Below are 16,362 nucleotides of genomic sequence, written 5' to 3'. Positions count from 1 at the left end.
AGAGGGGATGCGCACCGAAGGCGGGCCTGGGATGACGATCGGAGGTGTTGTCACTGGGGCCCTGGTCGACATGGTGACGGCGTCAAAGCGTGTTTTGGTCTCCACCCTGCTCTGCGTTTTACCCACAACAATTGGCGAATAAGCGTCGCCCAGTACAGGAGTCGACGATGGCTCTCATTGGAGTTGGAGGTGAGAGCTATAGATTTCGATAGATTTGAACAGAGAATCTGACCTGTCGAGGGGGGTCAATGGGCAGGTGCCATGGAGCGAGATCAACGTGTACCAAAGGTGGAGGGCGGCAGTATCGACACGGCCAGGCACACACCCTGGAAGCGGTATTGCAACGCAATCTCTCCGACACAAGTCTAATGCCACAAAGATTTGCTCCACAGACTACAACTATGTACCGAAGCCCAGGATCATGCATAGCGACAATGGACACGTCCACGCTGGACTCGTTCTTTGTAGAATAGAAAAGTCAACATTGACATTGCATTTCAAAATCAAGAAAATACTATCATGGTATCCATAGCATCAGTCGCATCGTAGTCCCAAAAGCATTAAACAAGCTACCCAAGCCCGGCCACATATGAGAAAAAAAAGTAGAGGGAAATAGTAACGAAAATAAAACGGCCATGGACAAAAAGGAGAATAGAAACAGCACACCAATGAGAAAAGGTAGAAATGAAGAGAGGTAAAGCAGACAAATCGCTTTTGGAGAGAGGGGTATGTATCCCGAAGTATCCCCCAGCCTGGGGGGTATATACAGCGATGTGCAGTCGAAGTTCAGATAGTTCATCAAAAGAGAAGAGGGAAGGGGTGGAGAAGATGCCATGAGTCTAAGTGAAGAGAGCACATAGAAAGAAATGCAGAGCGGCCCAAAGCGGGCTACGTTGAAGCAATCAAGCTGAAGTTGGGCTCACGGTGGATGGCCCGGCAGTCACATCATTATCTGTGGACGAAGTGTCGGCGGAAGGCGAAACCGCAAGGATCTTGCCCTTTTGATTGATTGCATTGCGAAGAGAGTCAATATAGGTTCGAAATTTGACAATCTCACGTAAGAGATAGGATGACTTGCGCTCCCAGTTGGCCATTGCCTTTGCCGAGTTGGGGTGTCGCGGCGAGAAGGCTAGGTTCATGGCCGGGCGTAGGTCGTTATGCCGCTGGTGGTCATCCTCAACGTTCTTCACGTATATCTGCAGGGCCTTCAGCTGGTCCTCCTCACAAAGGTGAGACGCTACCATACTCTGTTGCGGAGGACTCCAATCGCTGATGTGCACTCGGTCTGCAGGGAGTTTCGGCCGCACAGTCCCCTGGTCGATCGAACTGCGAATTGAGCTTTGGATACTGGGCCGAGGCGCACCGGAGGAAGGTGGTGGCGACCGGTTCTCAGAGTTTATCAGAGCGCTGTTAATGACAGCATCACTCCATCCATACTCGATGTTGCTGATACCTCCGACCAGGGGCTCCTTGGACAGTCGAGCACTCCAGTAATTAGCTGTGGATACGAACTCTCGAACAATCTCGGGAGTACCAGCCTGAAATAAGTGGACAGCACCAGTTGGCAAGCTCAAAGCCCAGACATGGGGTCGAGATTTGGAATATCCGGGGGCGGAAGAGCACTGGCGATAGTCTGACGAAGCATAAACTTCCAGATCTCCTCCGCATTCTCAGTCCAGTTACCACCTCCAACCACAACACCACCCCGTTGTTTCGCTTTCTGGCGCACAGATTTAGATGCATTATTGAATGAGAATAATCGCATCCAGCCCTGCTGAATGACCGCAAAACATTCATTCCAGTTGCGGTCCTTGGCGCGCTTGTCAACGGCATCTAAGTGGTGCTTGTGCTTGACGCTTCCTTCCTTAGCCCATGGTGCACCGGCCAAAGCCAGTGTCTCATCTTCAAGAAGAGGAGTTGTTCGCTCGGGCTCCTCGAAACTGTAGATCGATGTGGCAGAGTCTTCGCGGATGATTGCTTGACTGAGCGCATTGGCAAACCCAATGGACTGCTGGTATTCTCCGCGAGGAAACTCAGAGCCAAACGAGTCCACAGATGCAGATGTGAATTTGCCTAAAGAATATTTGCTCCATGTGCTAGAGGCAGCAGGGCTCCAAACAGAAGACTGGTCATCCAGACTAGTGCGACTCGAACCCATGACAGAGGCAGGATAGAGCCTGGCTCCTCGAGAACGAGGCTTAGAAGACCATCTCGCGGCTCCATGTCGAGAGTCCGCAGAGCGACCACGCGGATAGATGTCCGATCCGCTCTTGCTGATAGTGCTGGGGCTGCGACGCAGTGCGGTGGCAGGACCCAAGAAACTACTCGAGGCCATGCGGGATACTTCTCTTTCAGGCTGAGCACCGTGAAGAGGAAGTCGCTCTTTCTGGATTGAGGCGTAGAAGTCTTTGAGAACGGTTTCCACTTGCTGTTCCCATGCCCTGACAGTGCCAGTGAAAGGCGTACAGACCAACGGACCCGCATCGCCATCAGCAGTATTGCGGCCAGAAGTCTCTTGGTCGAACGAGTTGCGCCCAGCACCAGGGGGAAATGTTGGGGAACGAGCTGAGGATGGTGCAGAATGTGCCGATTCGGCTGCGATGGGTGTAGTCTTCACTTTTGTAGGCCGCAATGTTTCAAACCCTTCGGGGGCCGCATCCATAGCGACTCTATGGATTGTGGGCATCGTATTTCGGACAAATTGAGATTTAGTCATCTTCTGCTCGATATCTGCCAAGTGCAAATCGGTATTCAAAAGAAGAATGGAGTAGCAGATAGTGTGGACAACGTCTGAAAACGAAGTTAGCCAATTCGCCCATATTTTGACCATGTTTCTAGGCTCAAATCAAATACTTACCAGTCGCTTTAAAGCCATGGCTTGGATTACAATCACACCACCTGTTCGAAAAAGCATCCAGAACTCGATCGACCTGCTGGGTCTCTCCCTTGAGAACCAAGCGTTGGCAAAGGCTTCGGAGAGCAGCAAGGATATTCAAATTAGACCAATTGAAAAGCTGCATGTAAGCCTCCCTCACCAAAGCTCGATCAGGCTCACCAAGCCAAGCAGCCGCTGGCTCGTTTCCAACAACCTGGTCTTGGCTATCAAAGAGTTTCTGCGCTTGCTCTCGGTCACTTGCGGTCGGACCATCCTCAATGGCCTCGCCTGGTCCATCCATCTTAACCTCGCTGTCCTCGTCGGCTTTGGGTTCTTCTGACTCAATGACTGGAGTAGTAGAGGCTGTTTGGTAATGAGAGGCTTCTGAAACAGCAGGTGATTCAGGAACATTGCTGTCAGATGGAAGTGCCAACTTGCGGGACCCAGTCAGACTAACTTGTGAGGCGTCATTGGGTGATAAATTCGTTGATACCCTGATGGTGCGAGAGAAATCCTCTGGGACTGATGACAGTCCAGTGGGTATGGCATTCGAACTCTTCTCCTGCAAGGGGGAATCGGCAGACGAGATGGAATCCACATCAGACGCTCTAAAGGTCTGATCATTGGTGCCCCGGTTATCTGCTTTCTGCGAATGAGGATCCTGGCTGCGGGCAGAAGAGGGAGGTTGGAGAGGTCCTTTGGTCTTAGAGCCTGCGCCAGGAGCCGAGACACTTTCTCTTGGCTTTTGTGCTTGTAACGAGGCTGACCCACGGCGTAAGTTATCGTCCCCTTGTCGGTTTTCTTTATAGTCCGGATGTGCTGGCATACCATCTGCGAGATATGGGTTCATCACCTGTCGTAAGCTGCTGACTGGGCTGGGCTCTGGCTTCATCGTATCCAAAGCATGGGGCGCCAGATCTTGCGGCAACACGATTGGCGGTGGAATATGGTCGGTCACGGACTTCTTACGGCGCCGGAAGAACGAAGACTTCTGTTTCACCAGCTGCGGTGGGCCTTTACGGGTAGGAGCAGGGGGAGGAGCCATCGCGCTTTTGGCTTGTTGCTGGTGCTGGGATTGTGGCGGCTCTCGTGCCTTCAGATTGACCGTTGCCCCAGTCGAGTCCTTCGTTTCATTTTCTTGGAGATATGCGAGGTCATTGCTATTGGAAGATCCAGGGTCCACAGGAGCAGAAGCTTTATTCGATGAGCCGAAGACGCGCCGGAAGAATCCTGGGCGCTCTTTAATGGCTGAGGCGTTTGTATTTGTTGTTATTGTGGTCGTGCTAGTCGCCGTCGGTTCCGGGGGAGGAAAGGCCGGCTTGTTGTATGATATCGTCGGGCTCGGAGCAGGCGGGTCTAGCGAGGCCGGAATGGCCGGGGGGAGGTCGAGCTCGGTGTCATCCGGTATAAAGTCATTGTCACGTACCTTGAGGACCCCGGTCCCCAGATTTTCAGGGCGAGATTTTCGCACCTGCGGGGCATGAGCAGATTTCACGCTATTTCGGCGCGATGTCACCGGTGTCCGTGAGGCTGCGTTAGTTGGGGTTTTGTAGTCGAGGTACTTGCGCGGTCCAGCTGGCACGCTCGGGGTTGGAGCTGCGTCGTCATCGTACAACAGTGAGTCCTGACAAATTCCAGGGTCGGCATACGGGACAAAAGCTTTCTTTGGTCCGCAGTCAAAACTCTCTGAGCGCCGACCTTCCGAGTCTGCTCGTCCTCGGGGCAAAGTGTAGGCATATTCGATATTGGATCCGCTTCCTTTGCTCCCTTTTCGCATGTCATTTGACCTGGGCATCGTTCCTGCGCCACCTCGCGAGCTCATCCCATCCCGACCACGAGCACTGCTCATCCTCCTCGGCGCTGTTTGGTAATTCGAGCTGCTATTGCTCCGACGGCCCTTGGCAGTGATCGTTGCGTAGCGGCCGCTACCATCATCATAACCGAAGTCTGCCTCGGAGGACATCGAAGACGAGAAAGTATGGCCACGGTACCGGCCATGGAGATCAGACTCGAAAGCCGAGTTGAATAGTCGGTAGTCGTCGAGAACAGATGATCCCGGAGCGGCGAACTGGTCGAGGGATAGGAGCATGTTGTCTACAATCGAGGTGCGGGCCGCATGCTTCGGGGATAGAGACAGATCATGCGGATCCCGCTCGTCGCCGGACTCGCTCGCCCTTGGGGCATTCTCCAGGGCAGCTGCAGTGTCTGGGAACGCATCGCGGATGGAGGGTCGAGTATTATAGCCACGCTTGGGCCGATATTTCGCGGTTTGGGACGGAGGAGTGCGAGGAGGGGAGTCGGTCGCGAACGTCTCACGTTGCTGGGACATTGTCACGTTGGCGAGTCTAGTCAATGGGGCGTCTTGTGCCTTTATGTCAACTCAATGCCGATTGAAGGAGAGCTTGGGAGCTTGTTGCATGCGGAGTCGGGCAGAAGGGGGTTCAGGGAGTTGGGAGCGCCGCCACGTACCCGCAGTGCCCAAGGCTATAATCTCGGAGCAGCCGTTGCCCAAAGGCGTCCAGTCTAGTCAAGTGGGATGCCGGTTTGGAAGTCGGACAGATTGTGCTCGTTGGCTGCGGGACTGGAGCACTAGAGGGGGAGGGCTGGTTCAATCTCACGCAGTCATCGCATGTCCTGTGCCAGTAAGGGGCAATGGCGACGCGGCTGCGTGCAGCCGGTGGAGGAGGACAAGAACCGATTGGCAACGGGGCCAGTGGATGCCGATGCGGTCCAGAGTTGGTCCAAGGAGAAGGAAGAAAGTAGAAGCCGGGGGCGGGACGAACTCCTGAACTGGGGGGGCTTGGACCTGCCGAAGTGGAACTCCCAGTACCAAACTTCCAACTTGGGGGATTATCAAAATTCTCGTCAAGGTCGAGACGCTGGATTCAACGTAGAAGGCGAAAGTAGTAGAAAAGAAGGGTAGAAAACAATCGGGAGGAGACCCGAAACTTAGTGAAGCAGCTAATGCCAGTGCGAAACAGGGGCGACTTCAGGATTCTCCGTACGTCGGTTCGGGACTTCGGACTAGTCGTGCTGAGTCGGGAATACGGAGAAACTCGTCGAGTTGCACCGTTCAAACCTCAAGCGATTAAATATCGGACGATCCTCAGACTGTCTTGAAATGGTGTTCTCGACCCGTTTGATCCTCTTTATCCCTGATCGACCGTGTCCTGTCCGACTCAGGGGGAAAAGCACGAACCACTTGATGCGCTGGCACAAGAGAACGAGGCCCCCGTATTCATATCTCCCGGGAGGATCCACGGCAAACAGGATCAATGGGGTAAGGTACAGTAGAATCAAATTAAATTAATAGATTAATAGACCATCAGACTACCCGACTCAAATGGATTATTTGCAACCAATTGCTGCGGGTCTGTGTACTGCATACCGACGCCCAAATGACGGTGAAAACTGGCTTATTGCCAGGTTGGGGTTATACTTCGGGAGTCTGAGAGTTCTGGTTCTCCTGGTTTTCTCTTGTGTTTCCTGCTTTACCTACTTCGGGCTTGTCTGCGGATGGCCCTGCAGTCCTCAGTGGGCCCTCCCCTCCCAAAGGCGTCAAGGTGTGGTGGAGACCCATCAATGCTTGCCGGGTCTGCTTGATCCTGCAAGGCTAGCGTACTGGCGGCCAGTGTCGGGCATTTCCCCATGCCCAGAGATGTACCAGACAGGGTAGAGCATTAGGATCAGACTCGTTGTCTGCCCGGATTCTCGGCCTCGATATCTGATGTATATGATGATTCGGGACATCCAGGCCTCCTGCCATGCATGCCGAAGCGATGTGATGCATCGCAGGGTCCGACCATGCAGATCAGCGGAATCGCCACAACTCTGTTCTGTGGTGATAGATATATCATGCGCCCATGCCAGTGAGAGTCAAGACAATGCATATGTACTGAGTTCCGAGCAGTACGTGCCCAGATCGAGTGAACGAAGCACGCATCGGCCGCCCTGCGTGTCGTCGTCGGTAATCACATCCACAAGGAAGTTTGGGCCGACGCTTAGAAGAGGGGAAGAAGAGGGGGGAGGGAAAAGAGACCCGTCCCTTGCAGATTCCCTGAAGCGGTCGAGATCAGACCAAGAAATCGATAGACCGGGTGAGATCTAACATAGCAGCACGAATATGCCCGAGAAGATCGCCACCCGATCGATGAGGCGCGCGGTTCTATCCAAATAGGATGGATAATATAGTAAGCACCAGAACCGGATGGTGTGGGCTGATTCGTTCATCTTGGGAGTTCTGCCAAACCTGGAGTCGGGGTTCGGTTCTTGGATCTCGGGTTCTCGCACCATTCGTCTGAGTGCATTTGTAATAAGATCTGCTGGTAGAAGCCGGGGGCTCAGACTGTGGATGTCGTCGCAAACTGTCCCATGTCTATAACAGGCAATTGTATAGAATTGTTGGTGCCTCAGGTGTCAAGGAGAGCACGTGAGTGGGACTCCAACGATGACATAACCCAGGCTCCCCGGGCCCGACACGTCGACGAGACCCTCATTCCAGTGGTGCTCGCTCAATGATCCCCGGCTCCTGACCAGAACGGGCTGTGAAAATGAACCCGCACATCTCCGTCCCTCGTCAACATGCTGGTCCTGCCAACTTTGGCTCCACGCCCAGTCGTGGGTCCAGTGTACGCATGCCACGCTTCTTCAAGAGGTAGGGCTCCCCCGTCTCCAGCTCAGGTTGGACGGAACCTACCATATTCGAAAAGATATCAGGTGATGGAGTGACTGATCATAAAACCCCGTGGGCCAGGCTCTTCAAGTTTCCTCAGATGGACTTTGAAATGGCAATTTGGGAGATGACTTCCTTGTTGATTGCACCCAAGAAGGTCTTCAAGTCCATATACTACCATGTAAGCTTCCTCCCGCATCTTCAAGGTGCTTACTGCCTCATATTTGTGTTTCAAGCTCGACTTATGCTAATCATCTGACGTTTTGTGCAAAAGAAACGTAAGTTTGACTACTATTTCAATCATAAATCGCCGTGGAGACCCTGGTCCGAATCTCTCGCCAACGGAACCGTCTACTAACTTCGTTTTCCTCTCCCTCAGAAACCAAAAACACATGGCATCGCCCCGATCCCTCCTTCACCTATCTTCTCTCGTTCTTTCTACTCCTCACAGCTCTCGCTTGGGGCCTCGCATATACCCCTTCCTTCGGTGCCATTGTACGCCTGTCATTTCTATTCATCTTCGTACATTTCATCGGGTCCTCGCTGCTCGTCTCGACAATCGGCTACTTCATCATCGGTCGCCTCTTCGGTCCCAATGGCGCGGCTGCCTCCTTGACGGGTCTTCGTAGCTCGCGGAGTCGCCGGCGGGGCGCCGCCCAGGGTCTCTTTGTGCAACCTGGCGAAAAGGACCAGTTGGAGTTTGGGTACTGCTTCGATGTAAGATCTGTCCACCTCTCTCCAATTACGAGAGACGTCATTCTTGCTAAACCTCTTTTGCTATTCACTATATAGGTCTCCAATCGCGCTTTTTTTCCGCTGTATCTCCACCTCTACGTGGTCCAGTTCTTGCTTCTTCCTCTTCTCACTCGTAGCCCAAGCAATTTCCTGGCGACCTTCTTTGGAAACTCCCTCTATCTTTCCGCCTTGGTGTACTACACCTACATCACTTTCCTCGGCTATAACGCTCTGCCCTTTCTGCACAATACAGAGCTTCTACTCATCCCCATTCTCGCCTTTGCTGTTCTCTGGCTGGTCAGTCTCGTTGCTGGCTGGGGCGTTATCATGCAAGGCCGCAGCGTTGAAGGCCTTTTCTGGGGGGTATGAACAGCCCAATATTTAAGATTATCTCTCATTCCGGGCTATCCTCTATGCATTTGACCTCTTTCCTCTCTATCGCCCTTGGGGGTTTGATATCAGCAGCCTCTTGTATGAAACCCGATTTCCTTTCTCATGTTCTGTTTCGCTATGCATCGGAAGAGTAATCATTGTCCTTTTTCTTCTCTGCAATTGGGATGGCGTTGGCAGGCATGGGTTTCCATATTTTCGCCTATATGACCAGGCATCTTCTGTTTCCTTTTTTCTGTGTGTTCCATAGATCCAATATCAATCCTGGTACTCCAGAGTTTTCAAATGCTAGAGGTCCAAATAGCATGTCGAAATGGATTTGACTATCCACCATTTGTTGAGACCCTATTCATTGACAAGATGATTGCAAGTGCGATGACTGCTTGCGAGTCCTCAATCATCATTTGATACTTGGTGGAACGTGGCTTGTTGGCTTCTTACGCCCCATCCTCACAGAATGGGCCCGTGCTAAATTGGTATATGATTATTTCGTCATGTATCTAGATTCGGTAGGTCATGAATTGGCCTAAGGAAGATAAGCTCTTCATTTCTTCTTCCCAGGCTTATTCTTTCTCATGGCTGCTTGCCGGAGCTTCTCCTCGCGCGATTTAACCGACGCCTCACGCTGCTTCGCCTGCTCAGCCTTCTCTTCCTTCTCAGCTTCCTTCCGGGCCCGTTCCGCCTCGCGCTGCTCCCTAATAACCGCGAGCCGAGCGAGGTCATTCCGCGCCTCCTCAGTCTTCCCCTCCGCGTGCAACTTCAGGTACCGCTCCCGCGCTTGCTGGGCTTCGATGGCCTCGCGCTCCCGTCGCGATAGCTGCGACAGGTCTTTCACACCTTTATCCGGCTTCTCCTCATCGGACCCCGGCTCCTTAAGCTGTGACCGTGACTTCGCCGAGTGGTTCGGGTTCGCGGGCAAGTCGTCGTCGTCCGAAACTTCTTCCGAGTCGGAGGGCGGCAAATCGCCTGGCTGCGCGGGTGCATTCTGTCGTTTGGCGATTGCTTCTGCTTTCTTTTTCTTGGCGGCCGCTCGCCGAGCCTCGCGGGTCATGTCTGCGGCTCCAGAAGTTTCCGTGCTAGGCCCTTCACCGGCGTCGCTCTCCTCAGAGGACTCCTCCTCCTCAGAGGACTCTTCTCCACTTGACGGAATCTCATCCTCAGGGTCCTGGGGTATGCGGCGGTTACGGATTAGTTCATAGATCTGAGAATATGGGGGGTCAATCCCGGAGGTTTGAGGCCCAACTTACGCGCCAGAGACCAACGGGGTTGCCGTCTTTATCGGTGGGCTGGACATCCCGGCTGAAGCGCTTTCCTCCTGTGATCCACGTCTATGTGAGCCTCAGATACTACTAGCTTCAGTGCTGGAGGGGTTGTGCACGCGACCATACCTCCTCGTGATGGTTTGGAGAACTTTCCTCCACGGCTGCGGGGTGCCATAGCGAGACAGTTGACCGAATAGTGTGTCGCACACTAGGTATTCGAGCAGTAGGTAGGGTAGTGGTTGAAAATGTGTCACTCAGTACGGTCTATCGACATCAGTGCCGGTTCTTGAGTCACAGCGACGTAAATGCATGCACGAACTGAAATGGAGGGGCAGAAGTGGGGGGGGGAGGGGGCGGAATCTCTGGCGCCTGCAATGGAAGCGCAGAGCAATTGGCGGCAAACTAACCTGCGTTTCTGTGACTCGTACAGAAAGATAATGGGACTTTTGAGAGTCAATGGGTGTGTTTGTGGGCTCGTGGTGATCGAGAGGGAAAAGACGAGTCAACGCGCTCGCATTAATCAGTTCCCGTCACATGTGGAGATGGTCCAGTCCCAGCCAAATCAAATACTCGACACTCGACAACCGACGACCAAAAAAAAGAGAAGCCTTGAATAGGGCCAAAAGAAAACACCAAATTGAGACTTTTTATATTTGCCATTAACATTATGAGCATGCAACCAAGGCCGCTATTTACAGTCTATCTATGCAAGGGGGGTTCATTGTTTATGCTTCAGTGCTAAGGGCTCCCGACCCAACTCTTGAAGCTTCAGATTCCAGGCTTTGGGCTCATACTCGCGCAATGCCCGTGCCCACTTTAGCGATGCGCGCTGCGATCAGTGTTAACGTCCCGGCAATGATCGCGCTGCCCATAAACATCTGGGCATAGAGGTACTCGCCGTCATCACGCTGGACCAGCGCGCCGGCAATGGGGGATCCGATCAGCGCGGCGACCGCCACCACACTGAGCACCATGCCCATGCGTACCCCAATCTTCTTCAGGTCCGTCGTCAACGTACTGAGTGTGGCAGGGAACAGGGACTGAATGCCTGCGGCGGAGAGGCCATAGAACAAGGCAAACGCCCACAGCCCAGACATGTCTTTGACCGCCGCCCAGCAGAAAGCCACGACGGCCGTGGCTCCGCTGAATGGGATCAGTAAGTTGAGAGGGCCAGTGAATTGATCGGCCAGCAGATTTGGGACCAGGCGGCCCACTATGCCAACTCCGTTCATCACCATAAGCAGGTCTATCGACACTGTCTCCGACGTGCCGATGATGTTGCGGCTGAAACTGCCCACATAGAAGAATGCGACGTACAGGCCCCAGAAATTCAGAAACATCCCTACCGCAAACAGCAGGTACGGAAGCTCCTTGAACGCCGCCAACTCGATCAGTGGCCCATTCGTGCGCGGCGGCAGACGCTGCTTGAAGAAGATCAGACACGGGATGAGCGTGGCGAGCGAGATGAAGCCCAGCACCCGCATCGTCCATCCGTACCCAATCCGTGGCAGCAGGCGCATCACCACTGCCGGGAAAACCAAGCCTCCCGTGGCCGATCCCGAGGCGACGAGCCCAAGTGCAATGCCTCGGCGCTTGACGAAATACGTCGAGATCAAAGCCAGGGTGGGACAGAACATTAAGCCGCAGCCAATGCCTTGCCCAAGACCTTGAGCTAGGAAGAGCTGCCAATACTCGGTGCACAGCGAGGTCATGAAGATACAGAAACACTCGAGCACAGCCCCGACCGTCAATGTGAATCGGAAGTAGCCCGCATCGGTGGCGCGGCCGGAGAAAGTCCCGACGAAAAACAGCAGGAAGATCTGGATGCTGCCCACCCAGGAGATGTCGGAGGGCGACCGCCCCAGCGTCGATGTGTAGTAGGTCTGGAAGACGCCAAAACTGTTGATGTATCCCCAAGTATTGAAAATGATCATATGGCCCAGCGCAACTTGCAGCCAGGCCTGGAATCCTCCGTCCGGTGGCGGACCGAGATCTTTGCCCGACTCACGCGTTCGCACGACGGAGAGCGTCCGTGCTACAGCGCTGGTGTTGGTCGGGATCTGGACGAGGTCATTGGGCCCGTGGGCTTCGCCGATCGTGGACTCTTCGTCAGAAGAGGATGTCCGGAGAGGGTAATTGTTCTCCAGCGAGGTTGGATCAACCTTGTCTTGAAAGTCCTTTTCCTCGACCATGCTCGAGGTTCGTCCTTTCTCGGGGCACTGCGCCGTGGACTCGGCCATCGGGATGCGGGCTGAAGTTTCGGAATTTCGAATATGTATGCAATCAGGTCGTTCCTGTGTCGTCGCCCATGTCCCTGTACCAGCACCACAAACAGCTTAACATAAAAATGCTTTACCAAAAAGCCCTAGGTGAGGACGAAGAAGAAGATAACTGCGATCTTGTCAATCAAAAAGCGGACGAATTGGATCAGTCGGCCCTCTTAACTGACTCATGGTGCCGAAGTAGGCCCGGAAAAAAATTGCCGTCCATTCTAACGGGCTTCGCGCCGATCTCTGGGCACCCGCCGGTAATTCGCAGAGATTACCGAAGCACAACACGCCTTTCCGAAGACACATCCGAGAGCAGGATCCACCGAAACTCTGCATTTGACATGAGGTGAGTCTCCTGGCTCGGCCCATGGAGACCAAATAAGTCGTTTGTCTATATATACAAAAAGGGCAGCTATAACTAGCAATAATCTATTATCAATCACGACATATTTTCCCCGCATGGAGTGGCTTCCCCCGCAATTTTTAACAAGGGCCATTCTCGGATGTCTCGGCTTCCAATCGGCCATCGGGAGCTAATCCCGATTATTGTATTTGCACTCGCTATCTAAAAACTAGTCTTTACAACTCAAGGCTGATGCATCTATGCCCGGGTCAGAAACTATCACAAAAAAAAGATCAAAAAGCCACAAGGCCAAAAAAGAGATAGCCACGCCAGTCACCCCCTCGAAATCGAGAAATAAAAACCAAGACAGGATAATGCGGGTGAAGGAGAGACAATGATAACACCTTCTGGATCGGATAGAGGCTCAGGTTCGTGTACGTGTATGAAAAAGGTGGGGCTCGGTGGGCTGCCATCTTTCTTCAACTGCCAAGCAAGGGCAAAGCCAAGCTAAGCCAAGCCATTTCAGCTCCCGTGACTAGAACTAAACACAGGAAGTGGAAGGCGAGGATTGCCAAGCTGAGAGCAGGGGGTAAAACTAGAAAAAGCTCGTGCTGACTCTGCATTTTGACGATGGCTAATGGGTAAGCATCTGTAGTGTGCCGATAACGTCGGCGGGCTCCAGGAGATGCCAACTGGCGTCGGTCTGCTTCGAGCTAGCACCCACTGTAACTGAGTAAACATGGTCATGGGGAAGGTCGAACTTTTGGAGGGCACGGAACATATCTGTAAATTGATGTCAGAAAAATTCTAGAAGCGCGGTGTTTGGGCTTGATACCTTCGTCCGTGAAGTCATCTCCGAGACACAGAATAAACTCGGGCGCTTTCCCAGGCTCTGTGCCATACTCGTTTACGAGTCGGGTTGCGATGAAACCTTTGTTGACAAACGTAGGTCGGACCTCCAGGTTAGCCTTACCAGCCATAACTTCCACATCCCATCGTTTGGCAACTGTATCCTCCAGAGCCTTTCGACATTCGCGCGCCTGGAAGGCCCCATACTCGGGGTCTGCCCGGCGATAGTGCCATGTCAAAGCCACTCGTTTCCGCTCAATAAATGAGCCCTGCGTCCGCTCCGTGTAGTGCTGGAAGACCTCTACCACCTCTTTTTGCCAGCCCATATTTGATCGTTCGGCCAAGTTCTCCCAATCGTCCGATCGAGGCTTGCGTATAAAGCAGCCATGTTCGGCACTTAGCCCCAATTCGGGTATATGACCCATCCACTCGTCCAAAAAGGCCTGGTCACGTCCGCTAATGATCCAGACGGCATTCCGTGGATCAGCCGACAGGGTTTTGAGTGTACGGAGAACTCTGTCAGATGGTATAGCGGCCTGCGGGTCCTTGACAATCGGTGTGAGGGTACCGTCGTAATCAAACATGAAAAGACGTTTCCGAGCTTTGCGGTACTGCTTAACCAACTTCGCACGGTCAAGTGCAGGGGTAGCAACAGACTGGTCAAAGGAGGATAGATTGGTGAGGAGCCGATGAAGGAACAGCCTGGACCACGTTGAGACGGTATTAGTGATAACGTGCTTGTATAGTTTCAAATGTTGCTCACGCCGTTGATCGGCAGGCATGCTGAGGGCCCGGTCGATGGCGCCTGCGACACCCACCAGATCCCATGGATTAATGTGAATGGCACTGGGGAGTGTACCCGCGGTACCGGAAAATTCAGAGAGAATGAGAGGGCTATGGTTCGTTTGCTGACAGACAATATACTCAAGACTTGTGGTGTTCATGCCGTCTCGCACCGTAGTGATCAGACCTACGTCCGCAACACGCAAGAGGGCGAAGTATTCCCGTTGAGAAAGGTACTGCGGATAATACTGAACTGGTGAGAAGCTCAGCGATCCGAAACGCCCATTGATCGTGGACACCAGGTTAGAAATCTGACTGGCAATCTTGTTCTCGGGGTCTTCTTTCTCTTCTTCCACACTGGTTGGACTTGTCACCTGTATGAGGACAACCTTGTCGCGCCATTCGGGATATCTCTCCAAGAAAATTTCAAAAGCCTGGAGCTTCTGTGCTACTCCTCGAACACTGTCCAATCGGTCACGGCCGACGATGATCTTCTTTCCAGCATATAATTTGCGGATGCCAATCACAGTCTTCTCAATATCCGGGGCCCCAAACGCTGCCTTTTGGATGGCGCGCGCATCAATGCCAATGGGAAAGACATCAACCGCAACATGAGCGCCGTACGCATCCACTCCAGCTGAGTTCGAGTCGAATCCCAAGACACGCGTGCAACATGAGGAGAAGTGTCGGGAGTAAGAAAATGTCTGAAATCCAATCATGTTTGCGCCAAGGACCCCAGTCAGCACCTCTTTACGCTTGGCCAGGCACCGCACAAACTCGCTGCTGGGAAAAGGAGAGTGCAAGAAGAATCCAATGTAGATGTTAGGGATACGCTGTCGCAACATGCTGGGAAGTAGAAACAGGTGATAGTCATGAATCCACACAACATCTCCCTCCTGATAGTCGGCTACAATTCGGTCTGCGAAGAGCTGATTCAACCGAACGTAGTCAGCCCACCACCGACGTTCAGAGCGACCATCTGTCGGCCCATGCTGCTTGTAGTGCAGCAGGGGATACAATTCCCTCTCTGAATATCGCCGCCATCTTCCTTGATCTTTCAGAAGAACAGTATCCTCTGGTTCCTCCGATGCATCCGATAGCCAGACCGGCAAGATTCGGCCATAACGCCCTGAAGAGAGTTGCTTGTCAAGCCGCTCACGATCTTCCTTGCCGACACTGATTCCATCGACAAGGGGATGCGAGGGTGGCTGTTGGCTCGCATTGACAGGGATCGGGGCAGCTGCTTTGTTGATCGGTATAGAGGCGGTATTACTAGGACTGGTGGACAAATTTGTCGTGGTGTTGAGAGAAATCTGTTGTAAGGGAATTTTGGTGTCTGAGGTAGATTCGACCTCGCCAGTCCATCCTACCAGGGTGTGTGACCATTGAGTCTCGTCGGAGGCCAGGTGGGCAAATGAGTCAAAGAGAGCCGAAGTGCCGGAGCGTGATTTGAGTGTCTGTCATTATCACGAAGAAAGGTTAGCTTGACCAAGTTGAGATCTAGTTATGAATGAAGGACTTCCGTCGCATACCCAGTTTGATCCTGACTGGAAATAAAGCTTGTACGGAATACAGAATGCCACGCTTATCAAACGGCCGCTTAGCTTGAGGCCGGGATGCTGTGCGCGGGGGTCCACCTCCGGCGATATGGGGGATGCTCCTGCCGTCAAACTCAACCGGCGCAACAAATCTTGTCCAGACGACATCTTTCTTCGGATCTGAGGGGGTGTTGATGTCAAGTCTGAGGGGTCAAGAGAGTCGGTCTTAGCGCCCGGGATGTTGGCAAAGTAGGAGGGCGCATCACTATCCATCTGCTGCTCCTTATCGATATCCACGCTTGGAGTGGCATTGGTCGCATTCATATATGCCTGCTCCTTCAAGGCCTTGAGACCTGGACCAACAAGCACCGGGTTTGGCTGCCCGTCAGGCACCTGCGCGGGGCTTCCTTGATCGGACATGGCTGGTGGGGGAGAGGGGCGGGAATCGGGGACCAGGCGTGACACCAGCGCTTAAACTGTATAGTCTGTTAGAATCACTGCAATTGTCACATGCAGGCCGTTGTCGATGCCGGGGAACCCTGACGTCGATGGACTAGGGGTAACGAGAACGGATCGCATACCTCGGAGCGAGACGGGGTGGATGTCGACGAATAGATCGACACAAGAAGCGGGCTACGGGCGCGA

At 53.2% G+C, this 16,362-nt stretch overlaps 5 protein-coding genes across 5 annotated transcripts; 1 reads left to right on the top strand and 4 right to left on the bottom strand.

Moving 5' to 3' along the window:
• Nucleotides 1–902: 902 nt before the first annotated feature.
• N7462_001529 (Sec7 domain protein) lies at nt 903–5,204 on the bottom strand (the record flags this gene model as incomplete). The annotated part of the gene is given in 3 exon segments (XM_057073255.1): nt 903–1,569; nt 1,584–2,790; nt 2,858–5,204. The coding sequence occupies 3 exon segments, from the start codon at nt 5,202–5,204 to the stop codon at nt 903–905; spliced, it is 4,221 nt and encodes a 1,406-aa protein (XP_056936896.1).
• Nucleotides 5,205–7,425: 2,221 nt separating this feature from the next.
• On the top strand, nt 7,426–8,651 carry N7462_001528 (unc-50 family protein; the record flags this gene model as incomplete). The annotated part of the gene is made up of 5 exons (XM_057073254.1): nt 7,426–7,529; nt 7,629–7,728; nt 7,822–7,825; nt 7,927–8,264; nt 8,340–8,651. The coding sequence occupies 5 exons, from the start codon at nt 7,426–7,428 to the stop codon at nt 8,649–8,651; spliced, it is 858 nt and encodes a 285-aa protein (XP_056936895.1).
• A 565-nt stretch (nt 8,652–9,216) lies between these two features.
• Nucleotides 9,217–10,109, bottom strand: N7462_001527 (PDGFA associated 1 family protein; the record flags this gene model as incomplete). The annotated part of the gene is made up of 3 exons (XM_057073253.1): nt 9,217–9,873; nt 9,920–9,987; nt 10,061–10,109. 3 exons carry the CDS (start codon nt 10,107–10,109, stop codon nt 9,217–9,219), a joined length of 774 nt encoding a protein of 257 aa, XP_056936894.1.
• A 613-nt stretch (nt 10,110–10,722) lies between these two features.
• N7462_001526 (putative MFS monocarboxylate transporter) lies at nt 10,723–12,174 on the bottom strand (the record flags this gene model as incomplete). Its single annotated transcript, XM_057073252.1, has 1 exon — nt 10,723–12,174. One exon carries the CDS (start codon nt 12,172–12,174, stop codon nt 10,723–10,725), a length of 1,452 nt encoding a protein of 483 aa, XP_056936893.1.
• A 1,007-nt stretch (nt 12,175–13,181) lies between these two features.
• On the bottom strand, nt 13,182–16,137 carry orlA (putative alpha,alpha-trehalose-phosphate synthase subunit Tps2; the record flags this gene model as incomplete). Its single annotated transcript, XM_057073251.1, has 3 exons — nt 13,182–13,330; nt 13,383–15,636; nt 15,712–16,137. 3 exons carry the CDS (start codon nt 16,135–16,137, stop codon nt 13,182–13,184), a joined length of 2,829 nt encoding a protein of 942 aa, XP_056936892.1.
• Between the last annotated feature and the right edge of the window lie 225 nt (nt 16,138–16,362).

The sequence above is a fragment of the Penicillium macrosclerotiorum genome (assembly GCF_028827735.1).
Source record: "Penicillium macrosclerotiorum strain IBT 26536 chromosome Unknown utg000002l_segment0_segment0, whole genome shotgun sequence".
Taxonomy (NCBI): Eukaryota; Fungi; Ascomycota; class Eurotiomycetes; order Eurotiales; family Aspergillaceae; genus Penicillium; species Penicillium macrosclerotiorum.
The sequence above is the reverse complement of the archived record's forward strand: the minus strand, read 5'-3'. Positions and strand labels throughout refer to the sequence as shown.